Source organism: Centruroides sculpturatus, unplaced genomic scaffold (assembly GCF_000671375.1).
Source record: "Centruroides sculpturatus isolate CEXI.00-Female unplaced genomic scaffold, Cexi_2.0 scaffold261, whole genome shotgun sequence".
NCBI classification, from domain to species: Eukaryota; Metazoa; Arthropoda; class Arachnida; order Scorpiones; family Buthidae; genus Centruroides; species Centruroides sculpturatus.
In genome coordinates this window covers 561,825-584,302 of record NW_019384426.1, presented here as the reverse complement: position 1 = coordinate 584,302, position 22,478 = coordinate 561,825, and the positions used below count along the sequence as shown (strand labels likewise).

Genomic DNA, 22,478 nt, shown 5'->3' with positions numbered 1-22,478 from the left:
TAGTCATATGTTGCTTCTCAAATATAAAATTCCAACATACTCACCGTTAAAATACCCCAGAGCATCCACCGCATTACCCTTGGCTTCCACTCTTTATAAGTTAGTAAAATTTTCCCTGCCTGAAATTTAATGAAATTATTATTAAATGTCTGTTGTATAAAACTGAAAATTAAAGTTATTTACCTGCAATCCCAAAAAGACCAGAAATATGGAAGTCAGGCATCCCAATAGACCTTCTGGATCATAGATAATTCTAAATTCGTTGTTTGGATCATAAAGTTTCTACAAATGAAAAATTTAATTTTATTGTGAATGAAGAGCTAAATAATTGACCAACTACTTTTTTAGACAAAACTAGCTAGATCATGCATTTATTGTTATCTTATGCAATCATATGTTATCACTTCATGTCATACAGTTTGAGGACATAGCATCTAATAGGTGGATCATTTATGCCCTATACTGATAAATTCTTACAGTCTAGTGGGAAAAAAATGGAGAAATAATATCTAAGCCACTGGATTATTTTCAGTTGGTGTGATTAATAACAAGCCTGTCCTGCTGCAGATCAACCTTTCAGGATTTTCTAGTTATTAATCTACTTATTTTTTTTACAAGAGTTATCCATAAAAAAACAGTTTTAAATTGAATACAGATTATGCAAGGATAGTTTATCTGCAATTTGTTATTTAAATGTTTTGTAATAAACAGCTTTATCCTAAGTCTAGAATGTCAGAGGTGTGGACCTAAATAGTATAAAAATTTACTTCAGTTCTAGCAAAGTATGCAATGCTGCAGGCAGGGGTGGATCTAAGTTTTTTGGGACCTAGGGCCCCATTTTTTTGTTAGATTAAGAATCTTTAAATTGGGGTTTAAAGTTCATTTTTAATAACATCAAAATTGGAGTTGAAATATATTTATTTATGAAATTAATGAAAAGGTATTAAAAATTTATGATAATAATTCAATTTTTGTGGGACCTTGATACTTGGGGCCCAGGGCTTAAGCCCTATTAGTCCCTAATGTAGATCTGCCCCTGGCTGCAGGTACGCAGCTATACAATCCACTTGAAATTATTGTATCTGTACACTAATGCTGACAGGAATGTTAAAAATTGCCTTGTCAGGATACTTTGAATTCATAACAAAGATGACATACAGAGTTTACTATACCAAAGTTAAAAGAAAAAATAAATATCAACTTACTCTTAATGTTGGGTGTTGATACATGTGACTCCAAGTAAGAGCATGGTAGTCGATATAACTGGCAGCTCCTCCAGCATAACGACACTTTTCGTATTTCCCATGATCATACAGACCATTGGGTCCAAGATAACCTCTTTACAAACATAATAATGTATTTACTTTCTCTCAAAATTTTTAATTTCAAACTAAATGATACTTACCGTCCACAGCCTGGTACATATAAAAGAAATGTTAATAGGATGTGAGCTGCCAAAAGTGATAACATTATCAACCATTCCATCCAATAACAGACAATGTCTCTAACAGCTGCCCACTTTGTATGCTATCAGATACATTTTAATATTTGTTAACAAATAAACATCAGAAACTTAGCTCTATAGAAAAACTTACCGCACATACATCCTGTGGTTTGGCAAAAAACATGTGAACAGTAGCAACCACGAAATATGAAATACTAAATCTTTGTAATACTCCAAGTATTCTTAAGTCTCTCAAATCAGTTTTTTCTTTGGACCAAAGAAAAATTTTAATAAAATCAAATTTATTAATCAACTCTGCTGATTGAAAAAACTTACCAGGTTTAAAAGTGTTTAACATCAATCCTAATAAGAATAAAATCAGAGTACGCTTTACAATCTTGCGAAATATTCGGAGTCGGGGTGTTGATCTTCTAAGTAGAGAACGTAGAGAAAATGCCATGGAAACACCCATTATCCAAATAAACCTATGTAGAAAAAATGAATGACAAATATGAAAAGTATGTACAGTAGACTCCCCCTATAAAATGGGTTCATATAATGCAGATTAAAATTGCAAAAAAATTGCGACCATATTCATATAAACACGCTAAAAGAAACTTGTAAAATACAGTAAAATGCCATCGCCAACTTGTGTCGCAACAGAATTGGTCGAATCTAGACCAATAGCGGATATTGCACAAACCATTGAGTTTAAACGAGCAGCGGACCTACTAAAAACCATTTATTATGTAAAAGCCATAAAAATTATATTTATATTAATGATGTCTCCAAAGTTCAGCAAATTTTTTGCAGAAAAATAATTTATCAGGAAGCATGCGCCCTCCGTTCGATGCGCCACTCCATGATGAAAACAAGCTTAAGCAATGGTGTCATCAAACGGTGCACACTTGGTAAGTAATCCTACAATTTTTTGTTTATAGCATAGTTTATATGAATTATTCCCAAAAAATTATACGTGTTTTGGAAATGTTGAGTAAAACTAGTCTAGAATCAATTAATTTTATGGAAGAAAACCTTTCAAACAGCCGTAGTCCCTAAACTGCACACGTGCTGGGCTGTGATTTGCTCATGTATTTAAGGACTCGTGGAACATGAATTTCATAAAAAGTGGAATGTATCTACCGTGTTATGGGGGGGTCGACTGTATTTCATGCTTGTCAATAATCAAAAGAAGGTAATATTTTTTCTGTTTATTCTGCCAAGACTAGCATGATTTTTCTCTCTCGTAATATCACTTGCATTTACTGATAGCCAATGACTGCTGCTATTTTATAGCCAGTCCACTGCAATCAATGCAATTTCTTTGTAGGAACAAAACAATTTTCTTCATGTACATAAAGATGTAATAATAATCATCAATGTTAATTATGGTTTATGTTTTAAAACTCAATGCTGACATTTAATTACATGAAATTCTGTATTTAAACAAATCATTTGATATTCAAGAGAATTATAAACACCAAAAATAACTAATCAACCCAATTCAACAACTAAAGAGCTTGAACTATAAGAAGACATGTTACTATTTGTTAATCTGGACAATTTGATCAACAAGTGTATTGTGAAATTGCTGAATGTTAATTTTAATGTAGTAATATCATAGTGTGTTAATTCTTAATTAATTTTTTAAACACTAAATTTATAGCTTCAAAAGATAATCTAAAATTTTTATAATGATACTAAACTTACCATGGAAACACTAGATCTGCTACTGTTAATCCATTCCACACCGCATGACTGAAAAACTGATATCCTCCACCTCCATAATTTACAAATATCATGATTACAATTGATAGTCTATCAGAAAATTTTGAAAGATACATTTTAATAGTAAGTATAATTCCACATCATCAAAATATTCTTACCCTCTGAAAGTATCTAATGATCTCAATCTTCGTTTCTTGGTTCCCGCTTGAGAAACCTGAGTTACTGAGTTTGATAAACCGGCATTAAGTTCTTCCTAAAACCATAAAACAATTAGTAACCATTGTCACTCATAAAATATATTTATAAAATTTTTTAAATCTTACCGATGAAACTTCAATAGAATCCCTCTTTAAGAGTTTATGAAAATATCTCCTGAAAATAAATTTTAAAAATTAATAATGAAATTTAGAAAGAAACTCAAAGCAATTAACTGATTGTAAAAATTACTTATAAAGATATTTTCCAACAATCCACAATATGGCAATAGAGAGATAAACTAGAAATGCATACAGAAGAGCTATATAAAGAGAAAAAAAAATTAATACTTTATGTGCATATTCCATATAATTATCTCTTAACAAAACTAGTTATATGTGCCTGGCATTGTTTGGGTTTTTTGTGGGGGTGGGGTTGGATAGAATATAAAATGTACATATGAAAAATGTATCCACCAAAGAGGCCCAATAAAAAAAAAGGTGAAATGCATTTGGAATGTGTCAATGATATAATAAAGTCAATGGTAATGATAAAAGTTTAATTTATTTCCTTGTCACTTATTTGCCAGGTTTGACCTGTAAAATTCCTCGACGTTGGAAGTAGAGAGAGTTTATTTTTACTTGTTTTTAACTGAAAATATTTATTTTTAGTGTTATAAAATGTACGTATATGTTTTTAAGACTAACATAGTTAGTCTTAATAACTAGCTTAGGCTAAAGTTAACAGGGAGTAGGCTTTATGGATGTTTGACAGTGGGACCCCACAAAATTTTTTCTATGGTTTCAAAGAATACTTATGCCAATTTGAAAAAACTGTAGAGCTACAAATTCCCAGTCGTCTGTCCGTCTCTGACCTTCCTTAATCTCTAGAATGCAGTTAAATAGATGAAAGTCGAGACCAGGCATTGGAAATCATAAGAAAAAAGAACCAGATTACCTATATATGAACTTCTAATTTGTACTGCAAGTTATGTTATTTCAATACAAAAATTTCCCCCCAAACAGAGTTAGATACATAACTGGCACAACTCTATTGCTAACAGGAAAAGTAAGATGTATAGGGGCAAAACACTACTACACACAGGCAAGTGCTATGTACTATCTGTCACAGTAATGGCATATTGGCACATCTATTTAGCGCTATCATTGTTGCAGTAATTCAGTGAATAAAATTTATATTTTTTAAAATTTATATACTTTTTTGTAAGAATTATATTTAGTTAATTATTTTGTTAACTTTTTTGTCAATAGATGACGCTATGTGTAACTCAGAAAATCGAATATAAATAAAAACAAGTAAAACACCAAAGCCATTTTTGGGACAAGACTATGTCTTGGAGACTCAGGGCTCAACTGCATACTGTTTTCTAAGGAAAAAAGAAAAATGAGCATTCTCCAGTGAAGTAAAGTTGACATCAGTACTTGGAGTTCTGGCGTTGATTACAACGGGCTTCATTGCCACCATGGTTATGACAACTTGCATTGTCATGGGCCTGTTCTTGATAAGAGGGATCACTTCAACGCTCATGGTGGGTTCGTTCTCATTCTCCAATCTTCTTTTGTATCACTGGTTTTGAGCGCATTAATTCAAACTTTGCCAGCCTTGGCCATGGTCACAACCATGAGGTCATCCACAAGGCATTTTTGGTGAGATTAACCTATCTATCCAATGTCGAAATTTCTCTCCATTGTGTGTCGCCCCAGGTTGAATTTTTTTCAATAACTAATGAAAATTTCTCTTATTTAAAAAAAATAATTGTGGCTATTGTATTTTGTACAAAATAAAAATCATATTTTTATTTTGTACAAACAAAATAAATATATTAATAAATGTAAAAACAAAAAAAAATTATATTTTGGAAGTTAGTTAAAAGTTGGAAGTTAGTTAGTTAAAACTAACTTCCAAAATATAATTTTTTTTGTTATTTAATATAAAATTATAACAACTAGCACCATCTAGTTTCAAAAACGTTCCGATGCTGAAATGAGATATCTTGGGTCAACTGGTCAAAGTCAGTAGGTCATGACCAGAGATATGTCAGGAATAACATGGGACAGGTAAATGGGTTTTTTCAAAGATTTGTTTTCTAAATTTGATTTCGCAATGTTTGCATTTCCAACTCTCAATGAGCAATACATGTGCAAATCTTGCACTAGTGCCTGTTTGTAGAAAGAGTATCGCCATTTTGTATTTTATTTTGATTCTGTTATCAATCCTCTGAGTACCTACAAGTCTGATTTCTTTTTATGTGAGCATGATTTGGACATCTAATACTCTGTGCCAAATTGCAACTCCTGACATGTACTCCTTCATACCTCTTAGGTATGTACCTGTTGACAGCAATACAATTTTATAAACAAGACATAGTCTTTCTTGTCAATTAATTGATTTATAGAAATGGAATCAATATTTTGGGTTGGGACATATGACATGATCTGAGTTGGAAGTATTTGAATGTAACTACCAAGTTTCGTAGCAATTGATCAAACAGTCTAGGAGTATATAGCAAACAAACATACATCCTCATTTATATACATAGATTTATAAATGATTAAACATAGTCATAAAAATTATTAGTTACAGTTTGGGTAAATATTTTTTATTCTTCATGTAGCTCTCCTTTGTTAAATTTTCATAAATTAATAAATGCAACATGTTTTTGGCTTTTTAAGGCTGGTGTTTGACATGTCAAATGCAAAATGTGCACAATGTTGAACAACACACATCATTAATTTTTGGCTTCCTTTCATTTCATTGCTCTTTTTCAAGTTTTAAACAGATTGTTATTTAGTGTATTTTATATGCATAAATAATATTTATTGTGCAATGTTGTCAACTGCTAATTTGTGAAGAATTTTTAACAGTCTGAAAATCATGAGCAAAAGGAATTTTGTTTGTTGGAGTACTCTAGATATTTCTGCATAAAAAGAAGCAATCACTAAGCTGCATTAAACATTATACAGTGTGTGATCAGTTAACGAACAGTTCAGACTTTGAATAAATCGGATAACGAACACTTTTGCAAAAGATTTTTATGTTTGGACAACGAACACCTCACAGAATAAATACAAGAAGAAGCAACATAAAACAACAAATACTGATTGGTGTCCCTTGTCTTTCGGGCAACAATTCAAAACTTTTTGGAGCACAGGAGATGTCGACTTCAACACTCACCCCATATATACTGATCGAATAGTATTCCTCCGAACTTCGAAACTCTCCCTTGTAATTCAAGCCTTTTATTTTTCTGACAGAAAGAATATTTTTATAGTATTTATGAGACTGTTGGGCGTGCACTTGTTAAGTTTTGCATCAGTTTTTATTTTCGAAAGGTGAGAGTGTAATAGCAAAGATAGAGTGGGCAGATGTCTGATGTTGCTGGACAATATGGCTTGAACAGATTTACAAGAAGACTCAAGCAGCTAAAGGAGTAACAAAAATCTCATCTGACAAATAAAGAACATTGAAGAGCGTATAATGGAACCTGAAACTGATCTGACAAAAGAAGAACGCCAAGAACTCTTGAATGAAGAACCAAGAAACTCGGTGAGATATGTTTTCTTCTGAAAAAGAAGATTAAAGTTGTAGTGCACTGATTTTCCTTCGGTAAAGTTATTTAAAGCTAGTTTCTTATGTCAAAAACTACCTCCGATAGTTTTTTAATTTTTTTAATTAATAGATTTTATTATATATAAATTTAATTAAGTTGGGGGGTCGGAAATCTCAATAAAAATTTTAATTTTTTAAAAATATTTAAAAATATAGGTCTAGTTAGTATTCACCCTACTTTAAACCCTTCTCCTCCTGAGACGTCTATGAGAATGTCCCGGGAAATAGGACATCAGCTGTTCTCAAGGTCATCCAGCTGTGTAAACAATGACTCTTCAGTGTCAAATTTCACAGAAAGACGAGACAAAGGAAAATAAAATTTGAAGCTTTTTCTTCAAAATTAACGCATTTCTTTCGGTTTTTTTCAGTTTTAAGTATTTTTTATGTTTAATTACACTAATATCAAAAATTGATCGAGGCTTAAGGAGTTAATGCTGATCTCTGCTATTAAAGATGTTTTGAAGTGGGAGGACGTCAGAACAAGAGTCTTAGAATGGCATCCAAATCAGGTTGAGGTTAATAGGCTTGGGGATCGCTACAATGACAATGCTATTTGGATGGTGCGGTGATGGATTTTGCCACCCCACAGATATTATTTATTTTGTTATTTTCTCACATTTATGTTTTGTAAATTTATTAATGTTTGAATGCTCAATAATTTTATTTTTATCTAGTTTTTATACATTTTTTTCTACAATTGTAACCACTTAAATTATTAATAAATGTGTCTCATAACTCTTGTGAGAAAAGACAAGAACGTTTGATGAATGTTAGTTAAAGCAAATTTTGTCCACTCTCTTTTTAGCACAAACAAGAAGCATAAACACGAAGATCACTTATTACATAACACTATTAATTACTTCCAAAAAAATCCTGAAGAGAGAAAAGCAATTGACATTGGACAGATTCTTTACCACTCTACAAACAGAAAAAACATGACTGATAAAAATGCAAGCAAGACTATATATATATATAGTCTTGCATTTTTATCAGTCATGTTTTTTCATATATAGTCAATATATATATATATATATATATATATATGCTGGATGGCCCAAAACTCGCTTAACCGAGCCANATTATATAATTTTTTATTTTTGGGGAGTCTCCAGAATGGATTAATCAAATTCCCATAAAAATCTAGGGTAAATTGACAATTAGTTAACAAACAATTCAGATAAAAAATACAGTCTTGGAATGGATTTTGTTTATTATCCAATCACCCACTGTATACATAAAACAAAGAGAATGACTCTAAAGAGAGATTTCATCTCTCCATAAAATCATTTGCAATCAGTTTGTAAGAACTGTCAGCATAAGGTGTCCAGAGTAAGAAGTGAACGAGAAGCATTCAGATGCTTTTAGGCTGAAAACAAAAACATAAAACAATGTTTTCAAGAGCCATGTGACAATAGTAGTTGTAAAAATTTCGTGTCTCAGTAAAATAATCTTTCTGGAAGTGTAAAATATTCCTAGTTTTGTATTTGTTATATTTAATACAAAACATTTTACAATATTAATTTATTGTTATTATTTTTTGATTAGCAAGTAGCAAAAATATTTGGAGCACAATTTAAAATTATCATAACTCACGTAAATATATGTTGTGCAGTTTGTTCGTAGTCTTTATATCTGAGCATACTGTCCAGTTTCCCGTGAAATTTAATGCATACATTCCACCTTCTTGAAACTCTTGTTTGCATCTTAAAAATAAACAGAAATATTAAAATTTTTAAACACAATACAAAATTAGAATTGTACTGTTACTTACAGTTTTGTAAAGTTTTCCGAAACTATTTCTATTTCATAATGCCTTCCAAATTCAACATTAATAGTTATGTTGTCTTCAGATCCTGGAGGAATGTGCATTTGCTCCAACAGATTGCACTAGTTTTAATCAATTATATTAATACACAGTTAATTAAATAGAATGCAATTTATAAAAAAATCATTTAGTTTTTGTAAACATTTTAGATGATCCTGTGTACTCTAATTGATTAGCTACGCTAAACATCTTACCAGTTGATCAAATTAAAAATTTACTTACAAAGAGTAGACTTGATGCCATGAGCTAGCTGCAATTTTTACTCTCTTGCTACACATCACAAGAAACAAAATAAATGACTTGCCACATGTCTATTCCTTGTAAATAAACTTTTTGTTTAATCATTCCATAGAAGTCTATAGATAATTCAAATCAAACAATGAAAAGGACAACAACACATATATCATTGGGTCAATTGTAACAAATGTAGAGTTCCATAAGCCAGTGGTTCTTAACTTTTTTATATTTGCAGCCCCCAAATATTTCATAATTTTTTTGTGACCCCATTTTTTAATAATAATTTATATTTGTTAAATTATCTGTAATAAATTGATTTTTTTTATTATTGCTTTATTTTTTTATATAATAAATGTAAAACATAACTATTATTTCATTATCTATTTAAATAGCATTCAAACTTCACAATTAAACATAAAAACTGTCATTAATTTTTAACTAAAAGTAAAATTAGAAACATTTAAAAATTCATAGAAAAAACAAAAAATATTCGAAAATAATTTAATGAGTTAAATAGGTAAATGTCTCTTCAATCCGAAAAAAGAAATCCTTCGGTAGACTGTCTCAGAGCTCTTCAGGTTATAAAATTCCTTTATTGTTTTTCTACAGATGCATTTCGGGCAAGTTTAATTTTCTAGCCCCTCTTCAATGCCTAAGGATCTCCACCTGTTTCTTCACACTTATATAGTACTTCTAGTTTCAATTTACAATGTTTTCAAAAATTTTCATTTTCTCTTTTAAGGGCGTATTACATCAAAATAATTATCATTTTGATACAGGAGTTTTATAACCTAAAGGGCTGTGAGACACAATCTACCAAAGGATTTCTTTTTTTGAATTGAAGAGACATTTACCTATTTAACAAATAATACAGTTATCATTAGAAAATTCAAATAATTTGATGAGATTTCTGCTGCTGAATATCCTCAACTAATTTGTTAATTCTTGGTTCAATTGTTTGTAATGCTATCCGCATGTAATCACAATCGATTGCATTTTTTTGCAGGCATGTAATCACAATCGATTGCATTTTTTTGTTTTTATATCCACCATAGTTGAGAACCCTTTTTCACACAAATATGCATAAATTTTGCATAATTTGGCGACCCCCAGCAAACTTCTTATGGACCCCAGGGGGCCGTGGCTCTCCTGTTAAGAAACACTGCCATAAGCTGTGTCTGAAATTTTGGATCTTTAGAAAGTAATAAACCCAATTCTGCTTTTACATGGTATGTATATTTCCAAAAAATTGTGTAAAAAAAAAAATATCTCATCTATATGGAAAAACGGAAGATTGGTTCCAGACCTTAAAAATCAGTAAAAATAATGCAATAAACCAATTTAAATTTAATAAAATAATACTGTATTTCATTTTAGTTACCTTATCCTATCCTTCTCTGATTTAGTAACACAATATAGTAAGACCCCACTTAATGTGGGGATGCATTTCTAGGGGATGCATTTAGCACTTTCCCTCACATCCCCAGCTAATGTGGGGAAAGAGCTCAATGAAACAGTGTTAAATGAGGTCATTTTAACAGAGTAAATACGGAAAGGGAAACACATGATTAAAAATAAACAAATTTTACTTCAATTTTAAGTTANCATTTCTAGGGGATGCATTTAGCACTTTCCCTCACATCCCCAGCTAATGTGGGGAAAGAGCTCAATGAAACAGTGTTAAATGAGGTCATTTTAACAGAGTAAATAGGGAAAGGAAAACACATGATTAAAAATAAACAAATTTTACTTCAATTTTAAGTTATTATTATAGTGTATTAATTTGCATAATAATACAGTAGAGCATCGATTATCCGATTCAATTGGGGACTCAGATAACTGAAAAAATCAGATAACCGAAAATAATGAAAAGAATACATTATTAGTATAGTACATTAGGATATCCCATGTAGTTAGTATATTAGTATATCGCTATTAACCAACTTCGCGTTGAATTTTCATTGATGTTTAGCCTAACAATTTTTTTTAAAATAATGTCGTCACTATTGTATCGTTAAAAATTATTTTTAAATTATTTTATTGCTCACAAAACAAACAACCACTCATAATTAGAAAATTAAGTCTTGTTTAAATACTGGCCTCCCTTCAATGGTTGAGCCATGTTGCCAGCTAAAACACGCAAAAATTTAACAAAAATAATATTAAAGTATCCAAGACATAGCCAAATATTGTAGCACCACATCATTAGCAGACATTTGAAATTTGCCAACTAGAACGGTCTGTTAACATATGTGATGGTTAATCGGGGGTCGGATAATCAATGCTCTACTGTATATGTTAAATAACACACAAACATAGGCACACAGAAATGTAAAGTTCATTTCTTGTGATGAAATTCCTGACTTTTCTGAAATTCTTGTTTTTTTGCAATAAAGTCATGTAGTTTTTCTTTTGCCGCTTTTTTTCTTTCCTTAAGCAAATGTCGGTAGCATAACACATCCAAAACATCTTGTCTCGCTTTTGCACTCCTTTCAAAATCTTGATCATTCACTACAGTTTGATCAACGATTTCTGTTATTGTTACTAAACTTTTATTGAGGAAATCTGTAGAGAAATTTTTTGGGTTCTTCATCTTCAGAATCTCCATTTTCCAGTTCTACACGAATTCCTTATTCTGCTAGTTCTTGAAGGTCATCATTGATAAGGCTCTCACCAGAAACCTGCAGTACCCTCCTTATCTACATCTCCTAGTCCTCCTGTATTGATTAGGCTGACAATTTGGTCAACCTAACGACATAGCAATAGGCTCTTCTCATTGAGAATTCTTGGATATCTTCAGCCATAATTTCTTCCACACTTCATTCATGCATTTATCAGTTAATTCTTGCCAAGCCAAGTCAATATTTCCTATGGCATCAAAATGTTATATTTTTTCCAAAATTTCACAAAATAAACATAATTTAAGGAAAGTACAGTGCTACAATGAATTGCTACCTTTTCCTGATTGGTTATTGTTCATAAATAATCGTATTATATATGAATTATGCTGCAATAATTTAAATCTGCATAAATTTTGAGCTTGTTTTTAGGCTTTGAGCAGACCACGTTATATCAAATCAGCATTAATCAAGGAAGTGTTAAGTGGGGTCTTACTGTACATGTGCAATTTGCCAAAGGAGATTGCCTCCCAGGAGGACTTTCAAAGGTAAATTGGTCCTCGTTTAGGTGTTATGCACAAAAACTATAGAAAACTCCACGTGACCAGCCTATTGGTTGTGAGCCAATCTGGTGAACCATCTACATTTATGTCCCTCTATTTATGTCTATCTACCATCTATGTCCCTCTGATTTCACCAAATTAGCATTTGGTGAAATCAGAGGGACAATTGTAACTTAGTTATCAGCAAAATTCAATAAATTTATATTAGTCATACAAATTTTATTCAACACCAAAATATCTCAAAAAATATTCTGCATGGAAATCAAACTACAATCATACAAACAGTCAAACTTAGTTTTCCTGAATTTTCCTGACTGCTCCAGTTGTGGGATAAAGTTGGAATAAAAGATTAATTGTCACTACACAGATTCAAATAAGTAAATTTTATAATTTGGCTGTTTGGTAGGAACAAACTTAAATGCAAATTCTAAGAATTTAAAAAAAAGAAGCAAATTTCTACAAAAGGAATTATGAATATTTTATCTTAGAATTAAAATCAAGTTGAGATTTTTAAAAAGACAAATTTATTGAAATGCATTACATCAAAAGAAATCATGTAAAAAGAGAATTGAATTTTTTCCAGACCATATTCAAAATCCACAGTATGGTAAAATTGACTTTATCACAGCTGTAGACCATGTTTTAAGGAGTAACAACAGTCAAAAGAACTGATGGTCTGCATGTGTTTTTTTACTGAGAAATAGTTCTGGACTTTTTTCACTTTTAAATTTTTTCCTATTTTTGAGGGTCTTCTCAGACAGACTGATTTTCTGGGGCTATATCTCATGAAGAGTGACACACAGACCATCACTTACATTTGACTTTTTTACTCCTATAGGCATGCTCTACAACTCCGATATGATCCCAACCACCTCATTGGAGCTGAAATTTTACAGTTAATATTACAATAAAAATATACAGTAATACCTCAACTTACGCTACCCTGACTTATGCGAACCCGGAGTTTTCAAATCTCGTCAATTCGTCTTTTGTTTGAGTGCCACGCAACTCTTGATTACTCACTCCTCCTACACTATTGTTCAGCTTACATGTTCGGACGTATCGTGCGGAATCAATACATAAATAACACAAAATAAATTGTAGCTATTTATGTGTTTGTAATATCTATGGAGACTTGAGAGACTATGTGGTGATTTCTTGTAACCATAAACAAATCAAAAGACGAGATAAGATTAACGAGAACATTTATTAGCTTACATACATCCAACTTGGATTTTACAAAAATTGCGAAATTATACCCTGACTTATGCGGTTATCACTTGGTCCCACTTATTGTGTAAGTTCGGGGTATTACTGTACTCGTTATTTTCAAGTAAATTTTTTAATTAAGCAATCAATGTTTGTGAAGCAAAATTCATCTTTAGATAAGTCATATATTGTTGTCTCAACCAATATTTAATGTGGAATTTAAGTCATTAAACAAGTTGTTTTAGCTCCTAATACCATTCTATCTTACAAATTAAAAATAAAAACCTAAATTAACAGACCTTATAGCATTCTTCACTTTGCATGAAAACTTTTATGTCTTTCTCATATTCATTTCTGACAGTAAAGCAGCATTCATTCATTTCCAGTTTTTCGCACATTTTCTTTGATTGCTCGCCCATTTTCATTAAATTATCATCCAGTGAATGGAAGTATACAAAGTAATTCGGATCGTTGAAAGGTGAATCTGTGCAGCTCACTGAAAAGAATAGCAAAAATTAATGTGAAGTCAAATATTTTAGTCTATAAATTTTCAATATAATAAGAAATAATGTCACTCTAGAAATGAAAGAACCTTTGAATTTTTTGTGACGCTTCAGCATACATCCTTTCTGTGGTTAGTGTAAATTTTTCTCATTATAAAGATGTCAAATATACATCATACTCACCCACAAGAAAGGGATAGAAACAATGCTCCAAAGCAAAAGCTAACCTTACCACATGACCAATAAGAGATCAATTACAAAACATGAATGAATGAGTAACAAATGAGCAGAGTCAGGAAGAATATTTACTAGAATAAAGGTTATCGTCTAGTAAAGATTCATGAAGCCTGTTTTGTAGTGCAGAGTCTAGGATATTATAAATAATATCTAAATTTATAGACTTACAGTGAAGTTTGTGAATCTTGTCCTTGTTACTACATATATGCTTGTACTAAAGAGGACAGTTTATCAGATGCAAAGCATGTGTTGCGTCACTGGCACTTATATATTCTTTAATTAAATACTCCAGAGGCCTCGTTCAAGTAAGATGCAGCTCCCAGTTGAGATTCACAAAATGAACTGTGTTTAAACTGTCATTAAATTATAATGTTATGATATTTTCTTCACCTTCAGACAATTAGATGTTGGCAATAACTTGAACCATATTTCTTTGATTCTAAAACACCCTATCAATTTAAACTTAAAAATCTTGGTGCTCTTTCATGCTAAAAGTGCATAAATGCATAGAATTACCAACAAAATTTGATTAAATAAAAATGCTGCGATAAGTACCAATATATTTACAGTATTTATATTCTGCAATACTACTATCTTGTTCTTTTGAATACATTTTAAGTGGAAAAACATCTAAAACAGCTGTTCTTGCTATACAGTCCATGGGGGTCCCCACACTATCCTCACTAAGATTTCTTGTGGCACACTCTAATGGACTCAGATCTGTTGTACCCCTAAGCTCTAGCATATATAGCTATTCCCACATCTATGTAACAACATGAACAGAGAGAAAATCATTTTGAAGTACATTGTTTTGTGCCATACATTGTGATATTTTTCATAGCTTATGAACGAACTACTTTGTCTAGTAAATGTGGAGTCTGCTGCAGCTGCTTGGTGTGTCCATATCTGTGCCATTCTTTATACTGTCATCCTTTGATGATTCATTGAAAAATTGACAAGCAATGGCTCAGTGGCAAACCATTTTGTGAACCTTCAAGTGACATCAAACCAGTTATGCTGCAGGGTCTTTTGCCATGTCCAAACTAACTGGTTTATAAAGTAGTGACATCATGCTGTTTATGACATGTAACAATGTCATAGATGTGGACACAGCTTAACAAGCCCTTCTCATAATAATAGAGCCTCACAGTTTTACATGTAAGTTGTAGACTCATAATGTAAGGCCCTAAGCTGTAGCTCATTTAGCTTATATGCAAATCAGGTCATTATGAAGATATTAATGAAGTTTGCTCACATGTAAGCAATGGCAACTGTTATGCTTTGTCCTGTAGCCATCAAGCCAATAAAAGATTCTCTTGAATCGAATGTAAGATGCATCCAAATTTCAGAGACATCAAAGTATGAAACATCGTATTTATATTAAATTTTTATGCATAACATAACACTGCTATAATTTCAAAAAAATTTATATAAATGTTGTTATCATTGCTGCATTAATTATTTAAGAGAATAAATAAATATTCAAAATTCACATAAATATTTTGCCGTGTTCTTTGATTAGAAGCAAAAGGATTGCCATATTGAATCAGGCTACTTTTCTACTTCTTTTCTACTTTACAGCTACTATTAATTACTAATAGTAGCTGTAAAGTAGAAAAGAACCAGCCTGGAGTGGGACTCTATTCCACAACTCCCATTCATCATGCATGTGTTTCCAATTACTCTGTTCAACCCTTCACTTCCAGACATATTTAATTTTACTTACAGTGCTGACTAAGGATGACTTCTATATCCTCAGTATATAACGGGTGGGCAAGCAAAAGTTCAGTGGGAGCCGAAATGTAGGTTTTGCAAAATGCATGGGAGCCACAGTTCTATACTTTTTTATTCTGTACTGCAGTTCTGTACCGTGATTTTATTATATAATATAAATATTATATAAAACAAATATTGAATTTTTTTAATAAACATATTTTCACAAAATTGTGGAAATAAAATTGTAAAAATAATAATAAAAAGAAGAAATTAACACTTTCAGTAAGAGCCACATGTAACTCAAGAAGAGCCGCATTTGCCCATGGTGGGTATATAATCACCCAATATGGATATCAGCCAGACATAGAAGTCATCCTCAGTCGGCACCATAAGTAATTATTTATGGTTATATTTAAAATTAAATATGTTGGAAGTGAAGGGTCAGATGGAGTAATTAGCCAGGTAGTGTAATTGGCAACACATCCAGATGGTAAGTGGGAGTTGTGGATTCAAGTCCCACTCCATGTCAATTCTTTTCTTCCAGAATATTGTAGATTATTTAATAAATATTAATTTATTATAATTATTTAAATTTAATGAGAGATTTGCTAATAACTGAGATTTTCAGTTATTAGCAAAGAAATTACTTTAAAACAAATGTACAGTGAGAATTTTTGTAAATTCATCACAAATTTCAGGTTTGAAAATATTAGAATTTATTTTTTAATTACTTTTATAATTTAAACTATTTATTTAAAGCAGGAATGAAGAGAATCTATGAAAGTGAGCACTAAAATGTAAGAAAAAGCAGATAAAAGATCAAGAAAATTACAACAAAATTAGATGCATTTAACTAGAAAAAATTAATGCAGTTTCTGAGTCCTTGCAAGATTCAAAAAACATCACACTAGACACATATTGTTCTTTGTATTCATCTCATGATGAGTTCCTAATGAGTTTGAATGATCAGTTTGACACAATTGAAGCAGAAGCTAAACAATTATTGCCTGATACTAATTATACAAAACAGAGACAACAATCTAAAATAAAAATTACAGGTGAATCTCAATCAAATGAAAAAGTGTTAAGTCCCAAGGAAAACATTATTTTTAATGTTTTTCTGAAAATTCTGAAAAACATTAATATGAATTTGAAACAACATGCTGAGTCTTATATGGAAATTAATCAGAATTTTGAATTTTTAATCAAAATTGACATTCCTAATGAAGAACTGAAGATGTATACAAAATATTGTCAAGCAATATCAAGGAGATATTGATTTCCCATTATATAGTAAAGTTTGGCAACTATTAGTTTCATCAAAATTAATTGAGATCGAGAATCCCTTTGGCTCATTTGTTCTTGTTATGATAATAAGAGAAAAGAGTATGGAAATTGCATTTCCAAACACTGAAACAGTTTTAAGAATTTATTTATGCTTGATGATTACCAACTGTTCTGGTGAGAGAAGATTTTCAAAATTAAAATTAACCAAAAATGACCTAAGGTGAACCATAGCCCAGAATACCTTAAACAATTTCACTTTAGGCCTATTATACAGCAATGTTAATAAAATAAAATCCATTGATTCTGATTTATTAATCAATGAATTTGCCAAAGAAAAATGTAGAAAAAATTTTTGTAAAACAAATTGTAATTTTTTATACCACATTGAATTTTATAATAAAAAAATTTTTTTAAATATTAGTTTTCATAGTTCGTAAAGTCTCACTGACCTCTCAACTCAATAATCTAGGATTAACTTTTAAATCAGATCAGGTATTTTAATATACAATTTATAATATTTCTTATGTGAATAAGTCAAATAAAATTTATTTCAGAGATGATTATTGTTTTTAAGGCCCCAAAGTCTTGCTCATCTTAGGGCCCCCAAAAATGCAAATCCAGCTCTGTTCATTATACTGTATTTTCTTGCAATTAATGTCTGAAAAATCAGCTGTGTTTTATATTTAATGTCAAATGAAACTTGCCAGTTTGATGACTAAGAAAGAGTAAATTGCAGCATAATTGCCATTACTCTGCACTTGCATGTGAGCAAACTTTGTCACTCTCATTCATTCTGTGCATTCAAATAAAATTTGGGACTATACACTAACCAATGCCAAATATCAGGCTAGAAACAGCTATAATATTAATAATTTATAAGACAATTTAGCATTAGAGTTAAGCATTAGGCACCATCTCTTGATAAATTTAATAATTATTATTATAATTAAATAATTTAAATATTTTAGAACTACTGGAAGAAAAGAATTGGCCAGGAAAATTTGGGACTATTTTCCCAAATTTTTATTATGTATAATAAATATTTGGGAATATATTAAATGAATATATTAAAAAAAAAAGCAAGGAAATGTACTGCAGTGTGTAATTAAATATATTGCACTCATTTACTATTGTATTTTTATCAAAATAAAAGTTGTACACAACCTACAACAATCTAAATTTATAGATTTATCCAAACAATCAATACACAAAAATGTTTCAGCATTAAGTTGCTAGTCCTTATACTATAAATCATGTTATGATCATGGGCATATGCAAACATTGCTTAAGAGTGTTCATTTATCCAAAATTTTACACACAAAAAACAAATGCAAATTTTTAATTTGTCATCACTGATAACCTTTTCCTTTTTGTTCCTGTTTTTTTTTTTTTTTGTTCTTGCTTTACCCACATTTGGAATGTATTTGCCCCTGCTCTCAATTCAAATGCCCACAGTTATGATGTTATTAATAATTCAAGTTAAAGGAACTTATAATTTTTCTGAAAATTTGTAAACATCTGTAATGTATTCATTCATTTACTTCTACATTCTGTAAAATGCTAATTTCAATTCAACTGGGGAATTATTTCACTAAGAAAACATCTTTGAAAGGACATTTAACCTCTATCACAGCTGTTATGACATCAATTCATCAATTATGGATGAAGCAATAGGTAACAGCTGTGAACTTCTAATGATTCTTCTAGATTTTTAAAGTTATTTTTAGCATTTTCTGTAATATGTTCATTCCTGATACAACATAAAAGCTTATCTTATTATATATATCTGTATGACTGTCCTCTACTAATTATCATTAAAATATTTAATTATCTAATAACATAACAAATTTTAGTTCTATACTCACCCAATCACCAAACTATAAAAACAAGATAAAAATTATGCAACTTGACTGCATCCAGATACAAAAACCAACAAGACAAGTTGACAGCATGACACACTTCTCTACTAATTCACTGAACTTACCGGTGTTTGTTCACACTCCTAAATATTTATCATGTATAATTGATAAGTTTTAAGGCATTATCTGTGCATAGATAACCATTTATATACTTTGGAATTTATTCTTGATTTAATAAAACTATTAATTGATAATAAAATATGAAGAAAAACATGTTTTACAAATTATTTGTACAAAGCTAAACACTTTAAATATTTACTTGATTTACATTTTATGTACTTTAAATCTATAATTTGTACATTTTTCAGTGAGGAAGTAATAATTAGTGGAGCCATCACTCAAATGACTTCCCCTCTTATAGCAACAGGAGCAAAAATTTTCATTTTACGACAAATAAAAATGTGGACAGACAACTTTCCTACTATGCAAATTGCTGTACAACTATATTAAAGAACAAGGTTATTTTATTAATTATAAATTATATGATAATTTTTTTAACATTTCAAAAATCAGCAATTTTATCTATAAAACTATTGCAGTTCCCATAATGTCATGTTATTGGTATACAATTTAATTTTATAGATGGTAAGATAAACTATATATATTAATTAACAAAACAAAAAAAAAAATTTGTATTTAAAATGACATCATCTAGCAATCTGGGTCAAATACAATGAAAGAAAATGGCAATAATACAAACATTCCAGCAAAACAAACTATCATTACATAAGTTTTGAATCTAAATTTATATTATTTCAAGCAATAATTTCAAATAAATTATTACAAGGATATTTGCTACTCCTTGACAAGAATCTAGAGATTAAATCAACTTTCATGAAATCATAAGTGCATCCGGAAATTTTAATAAGGAGGGTAAGGCATCAAACACTCTTGAAACAAATGTTATCTCACTAAATAATATTGAAATGATAATATAATCTTATTTTAACATTTACAATATTATATCATTGAGGAGATAATTTACTACGTGCATATCATAAATATAAAAAACCATTCAACATTTGATAACTCATGCAGGTTCTCGTGTCTTTGTCACGAGGAAGTGTACTTGTTTGCATAATGACTAAGATTATAATTACAATAAAACCTCATTATTTCAATATCGGATAATTTGAAGTCAAGTCTATAATCCTTGACCAAGAGAATAGGATTTTGCATGTATTTTAGTTGGATAATTCAAAATACATTTACAATGAAATTCAAAGTAGTTATCTGGTGACCTGCAAAAATTTTGTTTAATTCAAAATCTTCCAAAATATTATATGTTTATAAGGAAAGTTTCCATGCCCAAGTGGCAGTTTCAATTTCAATTTTACCAATTATGCATTGTTGCTTTATTGGACGTCCATTGAAAATCATTCAGACATTGTACAGTACATGTCACCAATGAAGAGAGAATTATTGAAACAATAGACTTTTGCAAAAAATGTCTGAAATAATTAAATGCCAAACAGATTTCTTCCATAAAAATAAAAAAAATTCCAAAGTCCAATAAATACATGTGCATATTCAGGATAGAATGTGTACAGTACTGTACATAGCTTTAGCCATTACTAGAGCTTGTTTTCAACTCATCACATAATTTTTGTAATCTTGATAGTGAATTCTTCATAGAACTAGCCATTGGTCCTCTAGACCAGTATTTTTCAACCTTTTTTATCTCACAACACACTTGAAGCTATAATTAAATTTCTGCAGCACAAATTTTCACTGAAAAATTAACGTGATTTAAAATTGTGTTTGAAAACATTCTATCACCGTATTACTTGCCATTTAATCTAATTCTTTTTGTCTGTATATTTTGTGAATTAAATAAAACAGTATTGTTGTTCCTTAAAATAGCAGCAGGTTACAACAATAGTTATTTAAATTAATAATTTTCATTTACATAACAAAAGTGTTAACATTAAGTCTTTATTTGCATTTAAAATTTGCATGATAATTGCCTTTAGAAACTTGCCCAATGTCTTGATATTTCTAAGTTAAAATAATTTTAACTAAATATATTAGATTACAGTAGTGGCATTAATTCTCGACACATTTAGTAATTGGCATTAATTCAAGACATTTTTTTTGTATTGTCAGAAAAATGCTATTTTGATATTTAAACAGTCATTCTAACAATATATTTATACATCTTAATTCAATATGTAACAAGTTTAACAAGTTAGAAGACTTATAATTTTTTTATACAAGAATTTCTGAATTAACCTTTTGATCAATAGTAAGAGCAATATTACATGTCATATGTTTATCTTAACAAATCACAGGATAACACATAGGTATGTTTCGGTATTCAATCAGGAGAGTTTGAGCAACCACACATCACAGTTTTGACATTTTTAGCAGGCATTGTTTTCACAAGAGAGATTTATAAATTTTGAGGTTATTTGAATATGATAAAACTGAAATTATGGCTCCTGACAAAACAAAACCGGCTGATTGTTCTCTGGCAAAAAAAACAATGCTACACATGTAAACAAATAGCAATTATCCGCCCATATCCCGAGATATCTCGGGCATGGACTTTAAGGGGATGGCCATTAAAAAAGCCTTGACTTATAACTTTTCCTAAAATGTATGGATCAGCATATATACATCGTTATCTATGATCTGTGCAAATCTCATGAATTATTTTTGCTGCGAAAATATTTTATGACGATTTATTAATTAGGTAATTAATCGCGCTATGTTTTTTATGGGTCTTTTAATCAAATTAATTAAATCGTTCTAAACTTCTATTTCACCGATTTGACTTCGGTAAAATTTTTTAAAACGCTATTGGATGTTTTTTATGACATCAGTGGGTTTTTTTTTTTGGTTCAGTAGAATTTTTTCCCCATACCTTTTTTTCGGTCCCCTCGTAATTTAATAGCATTAAAATCGACAATATTGTGTTATATTTGAACAGATGCGGTAAGTTAGCTCCCCTCGTGCTTTAGACCAATTTCCCCTGAAGCATACATGAGAACTACCCGGGAAAGCAGACTCCAGCTGTTCTCAAGGTCAACCAGATTGTAAACAATGTAGATTGCATGTGTGAAATTTCACGCCTTGTTAAACGAAAGAATAACAATCCTTACAGCTATATTTCTCAAATAAAAGCATTTATTTTAAATTATTTTTATTATTTTATATACTAGGACTATGCATTCCCCATCAGCATTGCACAAAAATAAATTGAAATCTATAAAAGTACAGTAGAGCCTCGATTATCCGACCCTCGATTAACCGCCACCTCGGTTAACCGACCGTCCTAGTCGGCAAATTTCAAATGTCCGCTAGTGATGTGGCGCTACAATATTTGGCTATGTCTTGGCTACTTTAATATTATTTTTACGTGTTT

At 30.5% G+C, this 22,478-nt stretch overlaps 1 protein-coding gene across 3 annotated transcripts in view; it reads right to left on the bottom strand.

Annotated features, from left to right (window-relative positions):
• Nucleotides 1-22,478, bottom strand: part of LOC111619585 (heparan-alpha-glucosaminide N-acetyltransferase-like) — a 47,422-nt gene that overhangs the window by 12,138 nt on the left and 12,806 nt on the right. For 2 of the 3 annotated variants that reach the window (XM_023361338.1, XM_023361341.1), the window contains 13 exons: nt 13,749-13,945; nt 8,769-8,884; nt 8,591-8,700; nt 3,620-3,689; nt 3,496-3,544; nt 3,331-3,425; nt 3,155-3,262; nt 1,781-1,929; nt 1,596-1,711; nt 1,406-1,527; nt 1,206-1,338; nt 184-282; nt 45-119 (listed from right to left, as the gene is read on the bottom strand). In XM_023361338.1, the coding sequence (XP_023217106.1) occupies nt 45-119; nt 184-282; nt 1,206-1,338; nt 1,406-1,527; nt 1,596-1,711; nt 1,781-1,929; nt 3,155-3,262; nt 3,331-3,425; nt 3,496-3,544; nt 3,620-3,689; nt 8,591-8,700; nt 8,769-8,884; nt 13,749-13,945 (1,439 nt within the window). Of the gene's footprint in view, nt 1-44; nt 120-183; nt 283-1,205; nt 1,339-1,405; nt 1,528-1,595; nt 1,712-1,780; nt 1,930-3,154; nt 3,263-3,330; nt 3,426-3,495; nt 3,545-3,619; nt 3,690-8,590; nt 8,701-8,768; nt 8,885-13,748; nt 13,946-19,057; nt 19,166-22,478 lie in introns of those variants that run through there. The other variant, XM_023361342.1, reaches the window with a different exon arrangement.